Source organism: Propithecus coquereli, unplaced genomic scaffold (assembly GCF_000956105.1).
Source record: "Propithecus coquereli isolate 6110/MARCELLA unplaced genomic scaffold, Pcoq_1.0 Scaffold67, whole genome shotgun sequence".
NCBI classification, from domain to species: domain Eukaryota; kingdom Metazoa; phylum Chordata; class Mammalia; order Primates; family Indriidae; genus Propithecus; species Propithecus coquereli.
In genome coordinates, this window is record NW_012152729.1 from 3,054,464 (window position 1) to 3,065,674 (window position 11,211).

General features: G+C 43.4%; 1 protein-coding gene across 1 annotated transcript in view; it reads right to left on the bottom strand.

Annotated features, from left to right (window-relative positions):
• TANGO6 (transport and golgi organization 6 homolog (Drosophila)) overlaps positions 1 to 11,211 on the bottom strand; it is a 185,331-nt gene that overhangs the window by 34,109 nt on the left and 140,011 nt on the right. Inside the window, exon 18 of the mRNA XM_012660470.1 lies at positions 4,946 to 5,059. Within this exon, the coding sequence (XP_012515924.1) occupies positions 4,946 to 5,059 (114 nt within the window). The remainder of the gene's footprint in view (positions 1 to 4,945; positions 5,060 to 11,211) is intronic.

The following is an 11,211-nucleotide window of genomic DNA, read 5'->3' on the forward strand; positions in this document are numbered from 1 at the left end:
GCTGTGAATGCTGCATCAGCAGATATGGAACCACTGTTCCTGGGGGAAATACAGGGTTTGGTTCCTGAGAACCTCTGGTCTTATGAAATCAATTTTTTTTTTTTGCTTTGGAGACAGGGTCTCTCTGTGTTGCCCAGGCTGGCCTCAAACTGCTGGGCTCAAGTGATCCTCCTGCTTCAGCCTCCCAAGTAGCAGGGCCTATAGGCGCGTGCCACTACACACAGCTTTACTCATTAAAAAAAATTTTTTTTTCTCTCTGTTCTTCCCACTAGATAATTTTTATTGCTCTATCTTCCAATTCACTTATTCATTCTTTTCTTGGTCATTTCCATTTTACTTTTAATTCCATTCAGTGATTTTTTAAAAAAAAAATTTGGATAATGTAGTTTTCAGTTCTAGAACTTCCATTTGGCTTTTTAAAATTATCTCTATTTCTCTTCTGAGATTTCCTTTTTATCAATTGTAAGAATTTTTTCCTTTATTACATTAAGCATAATTATAATATCTGCTTTAATATCCTTTTCTGGGCCAGGCACGGTGACTCACTCCTGTGATCCTAGCACCTTAGGAGGCCGAGGCAGGAGGATTGCTTGAGGTCAGGAGTTTGAGATCAGCTAGAGTAACGGTGAGACTTTGTCTCTACAAAAAATAGAAAAATTAGCCAGGCGTGGTAGTGGCACACTTGTAGTCCCAGCTACTCGGGAGGCTGAGACAGGAGAATCGCTTGAGCCCAGGAGTGTGAGGTTGCTGTGAGTTATGATGATGCCACTGCACTCTCCCTGGGTGATGGAGTGAGGCTCTGTCTCAAAAAAGAAAAAAAAAATCCTTTTCTTATAATTCCAACATCAGGATCATCTTGGGTTGGTCTCAGTTGATTTTCTTCTCGCTTGTGAATATGTTCCATTTTCCTGGTTTTTCATATATTGAATAATTAGGACTCGTGTCCAGGACATTACGGATGTTAGATTATGGAGACTCTGACTTCTGTTCTTCTCCAGTGGGTGGTTTATTTTTGTTTTGAAGCAGGCAATTATCTTGCTTGGTTCAGGGGTTAGCCAGAGAAGTAGGCAGACAGAATTTGGAATCCTCTGTCTGGACTTTTCCCTTCCAGCATTGCCCCTCTTTCTCCTGCAACTATAGTTTCCCCAGATTCAATCTTTTGGTTCTACAGGCCAGAAAGAGCAATCTCTCCACCAGTGCCCCTACTGTATCATATGCCTTGCCGAGTACACCTGTCCCTAGGTTAAAAGCCAAGAAAATAGAACTCACGTGCGCATCACTTTCCTCTAAGCATGGACTCGAGTAAGCATCTGCCTGCTTCTAACCCCTCTCCAGTGGTTTCCAGTAGCTGCTCATTATATTTTGTCCAGAGTTTATGGGTGTTATTTGAAGGAGGGCCAGTCTGATAGGCCATCGCTCAGTGACTACTGCCCCAATTATTGTGTTTGGAATGAATTTATGAATATGGATGTTGTATACATTTACAGTACTTAGAATAAACAATTCTCCGTGCAAAGCTCTAACTTGGGGAGAGCTGGGTAGTTATGTACAACTTCCTTATTCTGTTGCTTAGCTCACCTACTCATGTTGAGAAGGGCTTTTCTCAACTCTGAGGCCAACAGAAAGCGCAGGTCTGACCATATCTCCTCTCCTGGGTACTCCTAGTAAATTTGTTTTTCAGCAAGGGTAAGGTAGAATGGGTTTAAAGGTGGGGGGATGGGGTGGGGACTGGGGAGGTGGGAGGAGTTGAGGTCCTTCTGGCTTCTACTTTCCTTCAGGATATGTAACAGATACGGTCACTGGCCAAAATGAGACTAAGGAGAGAAATTAAGTTTTTCAACAAGAAAGTGATCACAGCATTTCTCTCCAATGTGGATATTGTCAAAAATAATGCAGATATTGCACAAAACTCTGGCTACTTGCAAATGGGAAAGAGGTAAAAACTACCTCATGAGTTATGGTGATATTTTCCCTCTCTGATCCCAATTTATCTCCTGATCTTCTGAACCTCTACCTCCTTTTCAAGCTGCCATAACCACAGAGGTCCTTGGCAGGCATATCTACGAGCAACAGAGAATTCGCTGCAACCTGGTATTATCTTTTGGCGCTCTATAGTCTGAGAGATGGTGATTAGAAGGAAAAAAAAATACATAAAACTTCATCAACAAAGTGGCATTTTCATTTCAGCTGTTCCTGGGGGCAAAACAGAGCCATAAAGAGAAATCCCAGATTGAAAGCTTTGTGGTTATCTCCGCTTCTCATTAACGTGCCCCTGATTATAATCACACCTACGATTACAAGATTTAACACACCTGGTCTCAGGGATGCACCAGGAAGAGGAAATCATACATTCATCTCATCCCATTTCCTTTTCTTTATTCCCTGAGCAAGCACAATTTACAAGTTTAAGTGAGTGCAGACTAGGGGTGGATTGGAGAATAGGAGGCTTTTCATTCACATGGCTTTTTGAAAATGACAAAAATCTTCCATGGCCACAAATTATTTTAGTACTGGTGAGACAGACGAGCAACGTTGCTTTCATTGGCTACAAACAGATGTGAGAAATCTGGATACAGTTTCTGTTTCTTCTATTTCTTCTCTGACTTTACTAAGGACATTTTCCTCTGCTTTACATACAAACTCTCTCTCTCACTCTCTCTCTCTCTCTCAGTAAGGGTGTGTGCACTTACACAGTTTTGCAGATTTCTTTTAATAGCGTTGTAACTTATATTTTAAATAAATTTTTATTTTGAAAGAATCTTAGATTTGCAGAAAAGTTGCAAAGATAGTACAGAGTCCTGTATATACCCCTCACCCAATTTCCCCTATTGTTATTAACAACTTACGTAACGATATATTTGCCAAGAGTTTTGTAGATCTTAACAATGGATGAAAAACACTGATCCTTAACTCCCTCTTGCACAAGAGCATCTTAACAAGAGCAGTGTGTACCCTGTAGCGATTTATTTAATTATACAAATTATACATGGTCGCTCATCCCCATCAAGGTCCTAGGACCTAGATAATAACCTGGAACCGCCAACTTCTCCAGTTCCTGAGCAATTCTATCTCTGCAGAAGGTTTTATGAGTCAGCCAGGTCATTCTTCCCCGTTCCCCTTTGTGTCACGATTAGTTGCCTATCCAATGTCCATCTCCTGCCATCTTCCTTGCTGACTAAAATTCAATTTTGTTCAGAGTAGCAATATGCCAGCTAAATTTCCTGTTGGGCTCCCTTGCAGCTAGTAATTATCAATGAAATTATGTGAGACAGTTCTGGGCAATAAAATAAAGTAGAAGTCTGGGGGGAGGGTAGTTCTGAGAAACTTTTCTAGTTCTCCCCAAAAAGGATACAAAAACATCTAGGGCTGCCCTTCTCCCATCTTCTTTCTTACTCATTTAAATCAGTCCCAGTGGCCAGAGCTGCAGTAGCTATTTTGTAGTCATGATACAAAAAGGCCATGACGATTATAGAAATATCAACCCTGTGGACATTGAGCTGCTAAACAAACACCACCTACATATTTCTTGTGATGTAAGAAAAAGATTCTTGGCCAGGCGCGGTGGCTCATACCTGTAATCCCAGCACTCTGGGAGGCCGAGGCGGGTGGATCGCTGAAGGTCAGGAGTTCAAGACCAGCCTGAGCAAGAGCGAGACCCAGTCTCTACTAAAAAATAGAAAGAAATGATCTGGACAACTAAAAATATATATATAAAAATTAGCTGGGCATGGTGGCACATGCCTGTAGTCCCAGCTACTCGGGAGGCTGAGGCAGAAGGATTGCTTGAGCCCAGGAGTTTGAAGTTGCTGTGAGCAAGGCTGATGCCACGGCATTCCAGCCTGGGCAACAGAGCAAGACTCTGTCTCAAAAAAAAAAAAAAAAGAAAAAGATTCTTATTTGTTTAGGCCATTGTAGTTGGAGTTTTTATAACTTGCAGTTAAACATGTTCAGATAAACTCGTTTAATCGAAACCTTAACCTACACAAGGCAGGAGAAGGGAAAGAGATGTAGCTGAGCATAAAACACAGGAAAGTGGCCATTTGGAAATTCAATGGCCCAGCCACTGAGCTGTAACGACAGCAGGGAAGTGTTTAAAGCGAAAATGTGGCTGTGTTGGGAAGGAAGGGGATAACTAACGAGTCCATGCTTGTACAAAAATGGTGTCAGAAACTTGATATGGTGAAATTCTAGCATAAATAAAGCCTGTGTGTATGACAAAACAATCATTCTTAATAAAGGCTTCACTGACACTTGGTTAAATACCAATGTGCCAGCCACAGACGAGCATTGTGGATGCTGGAAAGTGAATTATTTATGCAAACTCTCTGCACGAAGTCAACTGGGAATGAGATTCCATTAAAATCAAGAAGACAATTAATTTAGAGGTCACTCACTCTTAGCACACATATGGATATATACACTTGCTTCCTGTACTGGCCATACACTGGGGAGAAATCCAGCCAAACCGACTTGAAGGAGGAAAAAGGTTTAATTTATGCAGCAACTAAAATCTCATGGACTGAATTCAGCTAGAAAGGAAACATCTTATATGAGACCCTTTATTAATTCAGTATGAAAACTTAAATGAGTCAGGAAGACAAGTCACTAAAGTTCAGGCTACAGAGGCAGGGTTAATGTGTTCCAGCCTGCTCACCTTGGAGCCTGTCCTTATGGTGAGAATGCCAGGATCAGGGCCTCAGTCTATAACCTCATGCTCTGGTTTTTCTGCAGCAGTTAGTGTGTAGCTTGTGCAATATGTTAATAGAGGAAATAGAGACTCTTATTGAAGATGCAAACAATACCATTTCCTGCTACAAAATCTCTATTGACTGATTCATTTGCATGAGCCCATTTAGGGAAAAGGTTTGAAGCTTTCCCAGGTAAAAAGACTTAGACAAAAAAACAAAGAGGTAGAGAAGTTGCAAATGGTGAGAGACTGACTTACCTCAGTGGCTTTCTGGCTGAGTCCCCGAAGCAGTAGCACAACCACGTGGACGGCAGCTCTGCGCACTTGAACTTCGCGGTCTGTTTTAGCCACAGCAATCAGGCAAGCTGTTACCTAGGAAAGTGAGGAAAGAAGTCAGTAAGAATCAGGGTTGTACAATTACCTATAGCCTTTCCAGTGTGTTCCACTTACTACACATTCATCGAGAGCAATCTGGCTTAGAGAGGGGTGGATAATTTCCTCATCCTCAATAAAAAGAGCGAGATCTAGTGGTAGAGATCTTGATGCAGTCTGGCTTTTCTGGAAAAGGACAAAATCTGGCTTGGAATTCAGGAGGGAGGTTAGGGAGTGGGAAGGAATATGTGTCCTGTATAGAAGATGTATTTTTAAAAAGGTAAGGTCAAATGCAAATATTTCTGCAAAAGTGGTAAGAATTATTACTTGTCCTTCTTTGAGAACATTGAAAAATGGAAAAAAGATGGTCCAAAGCAAAGCTGCTTCTAGAGACTAAGGACCATGGGGACTTAGCCAAGGAGGCTTCAGAGTTCAAGGCCTGACACGAAGATGAATATACCATTAATAAAGGTTTCAGCCCAGGGATACAGAAACACCGAAATATTCAATGTGATCTTCTTCGGCATGTCCAGACGTCCCAGTCCTACAAATCTAGTGTACACCCCATGTGAGTCAGCAGAGGCCAATTTCAGAGACTCCCTGCCTGGCCTTCTTCATTTGTGGAATAGGTCTTTCTGTGCTCAATTGCTTTAAAAGACAGTTCTATAACAGAAAATAAAGACTGGAAATTACTTGCAAAACATGGTGCCAGATATATAGCTAATAATCGTATGTCATAAAGTGATACAGGTTGGGTGTGGTGGTTCACACCTGTAAACCTAGCACTCTGGGAGGCCAAGGTGAGAAGATCACTTGAAGTCAGGAGTTTGAGACCAGACTGAGCAAAAGCGAGATGCCCTCTCTACAAAAAATGGAAAAAATTAGCTGGGCATTGTGATGTGCCCCTGTAGTCCCAGATACTCTGGAGGCTGAGGCAGGAGGATCACTAAAGCCTAGGAGTTTGAGGTTGCTGTGTGCTAGGCTGACACCACTGCACTCTAGCCCAGGTGACAGAGCAAGACTGTCTCAAAAAAAAAAAAAGATACAGTTTCTATACCCTGTACCAGCCACTCTGCCCCTACTTGGCTCCTGGTAGGCACAAAAATATTCTAAAATCCTTTTATTCCATCTAGATCATGAAAAATAAATAAAATATCAATAAAGATATACAATTAAAAACAATAACAACCAGAACAAACCCTTCTGAAACATTCATACAACATTTAAAAAGAAAATATAAATTTTGAAAGTGTGACCAATGGCAAGAACAATGTGAAGGTACATCTAAATTATTCGATTGGTCTATCACAAACTTTTGTTATTGGATTTACTGTGTGAGTGTATTTCTTGGCCAACAGTGCAGGCATTTCTAACCATGATAAGAAAATAGCCAGATTGTGTGTTTGGAAACATGTATAAATACATATTATGTTTAAAGAATGGTGAATATGGGCACAAATGAGGAAATAGGCTTGTGCAGAAATATTAACTATGCAGGCTGTATTTTTCACAGCTTTCAAACAGTTGGGCATAGTTCAAAGTGTCTAATTAATCAGTGATGGCAGAGAGATTAGAAGAAGTAGCTTGTTCTTAAATATAATTGCATCTGTGATACACTGGCATTTAATCAAGTTATACATCTATTAGACAAACTTGCAGCTTCCAAGTAAAGACAAATCCCAGAAAAGCTCAACTTTTGGGGGACTGTTTTCAAAAAGACTCAGCAAGCTGCTTCTGCCTTTGACCTGGGACCCCCCCGACCCCAAAGGCCAGCAGTGGCTTCTATGCCTCTGGCATTAACGGTAAAAGCAATTCAGTCCTAAGAGGAATTCCTTGGGCGACCTCCAGACAGGTAACAATGTAATAGCTACCTCCACTTTCAGGCTTAGTATTTACAAGGTAAGAGCTGAAACCGGAGAAACAAGTTAGAGCTAGGTCTGAGTCCTTCTTGACACAGGGAAGTTGAGTTTATGCAGTCTGATAACTAATGTATGAAAGCCAGCCCAGGGCCATGTAACGAGCAGAGGATCCCAGGCATTTTGCCGGCTCTCCTGTAGGTTTAGCTTTGGGCTCATGCTTCCATGTTTGGCAGACCAAGCCTTCCTGGCCTGGAGTCTGCCTTTGCCACCTCTGTTTGGCCTTGCTATGCTGAGTGGGCTATGCTTCCACCTCAGCTTACACTGAGGACAGTTGGGCATTAATTCCACCATTGGGATATCCAGTCAGAAGCATCCTGGCTGGAAAAGGGATTTCCTTTCAAGGCGAATTCTTGAATCCCTGTGCCACCTTGAAGGTATGACTGAGAGAGGAGCTGGTTATGACAAGCCCTGCTGAGATCAGCTGGAATAACCTCCTGCTTGCTACAGGCTGTTAGGGACTTATGTGCCAGACGTACCAAGCTCATGGGCAGTCAGCCATCCAGGGCAATCAGGAAGAGTGTTGGTGAACCTTCCTCAACACCTCTGTCCCAGGACCAAACCCTGTGACATGTATAATGGTTAGTCATGCAAAATGCTTTTTGAACATCAGAATTTTAATACAGTCTTGCAGATACCATCAAGAGATAAGAGCAGCCTTCTTTAGTTCAGGACAAGCTCCCGTAGCCAGCTCAGAATGCTGCCCTCCTGCAGGCTAGAGGGACAGACCCCTCATCCAACACTAGAAGCAGGGAGGATGCATGGCCACTCTCTTCTATCTAACCAGCCTGGAGAAGTCACTCCATGGCTGGTCTCTCACCTCTAACCCCAAGGACATACTCAACATTCTGTTCCACCTCTAGAAGGCTTAGTGAATGACAGATAGATGATGTAAGGTCTTTACTAATTTATGAGTTGGTGTAATATTTCTATTCTCCGTGTCTAAGTCCTCCCAGAGGGCAGAAATCCATTCGGTGTGATCTTCACGTTGCCCGCCCTGAGGGTCAATGTACCTATTCTAACAAACCCTACTATGGAAGGCTTTCTCTTCACTGGCTAAATCACGTGAATCACGTCCACTTCTGAAATTCATACAGGAGAAACATGATGATTGCTTTGGAAACATTAAAGGTCAGTTTAAGCAATTTAACACTTGGCGGGAGCCAACGGAAATAAGGAAAAACATCACTCTCCGAACAGCTGGCACACACCAAGCATAACCAGAACTATGTCAATAAAGATAAAACAAATGGCAAGATTACCAAAAACTGACTTTGGAAAATTCCAGGCGAGAAGGTAACCCGAGTTGAGGTATGTATCCAGGAAGCATGACTTCAATTTTCCAACTGTAGCTTTATCCCTTTTCCTAAAGCTTCATTTGTTAAAGTTCAGCCAGGCTGCTAATTGGTCTGCAACTAGACTATCTGTAAACTAAGAAATCTTACCAGCAAAGGCAGTGTGAACAGCAATTATTATGAGCTGGGCTTACTCGCTCAGCCTGCCATGAAAGAAGCCATGGCAGCTACTTTAGCTTCCTTGGGGTTTCCCGGAACATCTACCCACGTCCTCATGTCAGGAGTTTACAAATCCACAAATTGTATGAGCCCTGTCACTTAGAAAACCATACTGATCGTGACAAACCTGGTGATAAATTCAGACCATTCAGTGGGATCAGAAGCAGTAGCTTTGTACCAGGCCTCAAAGCTCAGGTGTGTGGAATTCTGGGTACCACACTAAAAGGACACTGCTCCATGGTCTTGTCACCTGGGGTGCAGCTTGTCTGCTGTACTGAGGACAGGCCTCTCGCTGTGGTTCACTTAAATCATATATACTCCTCATAGAGAATGATAAAGATGAAAGAACCAATCAAGATTTGGTTTTGAGCAACAGAGCTCTTGACAACAACAAGGAGAAATTGGGGAAAAAATAATAATGCTCTCTACACAGGCTAAATCCTGACATCAACAGAGGGGAAAAACTTAAATTCCTGGTAGAAGACTGGAAGGGTTGAGCCCACCCTTCATGTTCCTGCCCCCAGCCGGCACCATCACAGCACAGACAGCACCCGAATCTGGGCCACCCGACAGTCAGGATCACCTTCTCCAGGTGCCCAGGAGCTGCAGCCAGCCAGGAAGGGCGCTGGTGCCCCAGATCGGATCGTGTTAGAAGGGACTACAGTGGCTACTTTGTTTAATTCTATATCAAAATAGATTACGCTTCTGCTCTGCCTGGCTAACACTCGATCAACGTGCTCTTCTTGACGCCCTGTTGAGTCCGGGTTCCCGCAGCACCTGGCGCTGGCCCTGTCAGATCACTCTGGTCCCTGTCTATTTGCTCCTCTGTGTTTCACACTCTACCAAGATTTCCTTCGGGGAAGAGATTGGGTCCTTTATCTGTGTCTTCCAGCATCCCTGGCACATGACAAATGCTCACGAAGGAGAATTCCTTCAGTTTGCAAAGACAAGTGTCCCCAAAGTCAAAGTTCCTACTCCACCTGTACGCACTGGCGCTGAGCAATTGTGAGACTGTGAAAGGGTTCAAGAGCTTTCATGAAACACTGAAAGAATGTCACAGAAGAAGCTACAGTAATCTTTTAAAAGAAGTTAGATCATTTCATTCCTTTGCTCTGGCCTCCCATCTTACACGTAGGAAAAGCCAAAGTCTGTACAAGGCCCCACTTGGCCGCCACCTTTCTCATGCCAACTCCTGTGACTGTTCCTCTTACCCTCTTCTCTCAGGCCACACTGGCCTTGCATGTCAAGCCTACACCTGCTTCCGGGTCTCAGTACTTGCAGCTGCCTCCACCTGGAATGCTCTCCCCTAGGTATCTGGATCAACCACTTGCTTCCTCAGGTCTGTGCTCAAATGTCACTCGCCATCCAAGTCATGTACAATAACAAGCTCCCTTTGCACCCCTTCTCTAGTCCCAACTGACACAGAGTAAGTATTCGGTAAATATTTGTTGAATTAATTAACAAATGAATGGAGAGCTGCTTAAGAGCCATGCCAAATTCCCCACTCTTTCCATGTAAAGGGACTAGAGTTGTTGGACTGCAGGAGGACTCAATGGCTGGAATACTAAGACTGGCAGGTTCATACTTGCAGTCCACCCAAGGTAGCTGGTTTGACACTGATGACAAGGCAAGCGTGGGATGCTACATAAGAAGGAACATCTAAAAAGAAGAGACAGAAATTATATGGGATGAAAATCCTTGGTTTTTCAAATCACAGGGCATATATTGCCTTCTGAGGTCTCACTGCTGAAAGCAAGCTCTATTGAGACAGAGCTGTGTGACTCTTCCTGTGTGTAGCTTTCCTCCTATGGCAATTCTCTTCAGTTTCAAGGGCACAAAAGTGATCCTATAAATGAACTGAAAATGGTTATTCACAGATAAGATAGAAGAGTGGTTAACAGTAGAGATTCTGGAACCAGCTGTCTGCATTCAAATCCTGGTCCTGCCACCTGCACGACCTTGGCAACTTATGTAATTTCTCTGTGCCTCAGTACCCTCTGCGAGGACTGGATCAGTTGACATATCTAAGGCACTCAGAAGAGTATTAACGTTGGGTGCGGAGGCTCATGCCTGTAATCCCAGCACTTTTTGGGAGGCTGAGGTGGGAGGACTGCTTGAGGCCGGTAGTTCAAGACTAGCCCTGGCATCACAGTGAGACCCTGCCTCTACAAAAATAAGAAAAAAATTAGCTGGGCGCAGTACTCGCCTACAGTCCCAGCTACTCAGGAGGCTGAGGCAGTAGGATCCCGTGAGCCTAGGAATTCAAGGCTGCAGTGAGCTATGATTGTGCCACTGTACTCTAGCCTGGGCAACAGAGCTAGACCCCTGTCTCAAGAAAAATAAAAAAAGAAAAGAATATTAAGTGCTTGCTGTGCTGTTATGACTATTTTTTAAACATGTAGGAACTAGCCTTCTCAACCAGCCTTATCCTGTTCATTCAATACTGTATTAATCACTTAGCTAACTCTTAGCACCCACTATATGCCAAGCACTGGGATAGGCACTAGGGGGTATGAAAAGGTGAATCAAGATTGGTTCTGGGTCAGGTGTGGTGGCTCACCCCTGTAATCCTAGCACTCTTAGAGCTGAGGATCACTTGAGCTCAGGAGTTTGAGACCAGCCTGAACAAGAGCTAGACCCTGTCTCTACTAAAAACAGAAAAGTTGGCCGGGCACGGTGGCTCACGCCTGTAATCCTAGCACTCTGGGAGGCCGAGGCGGGT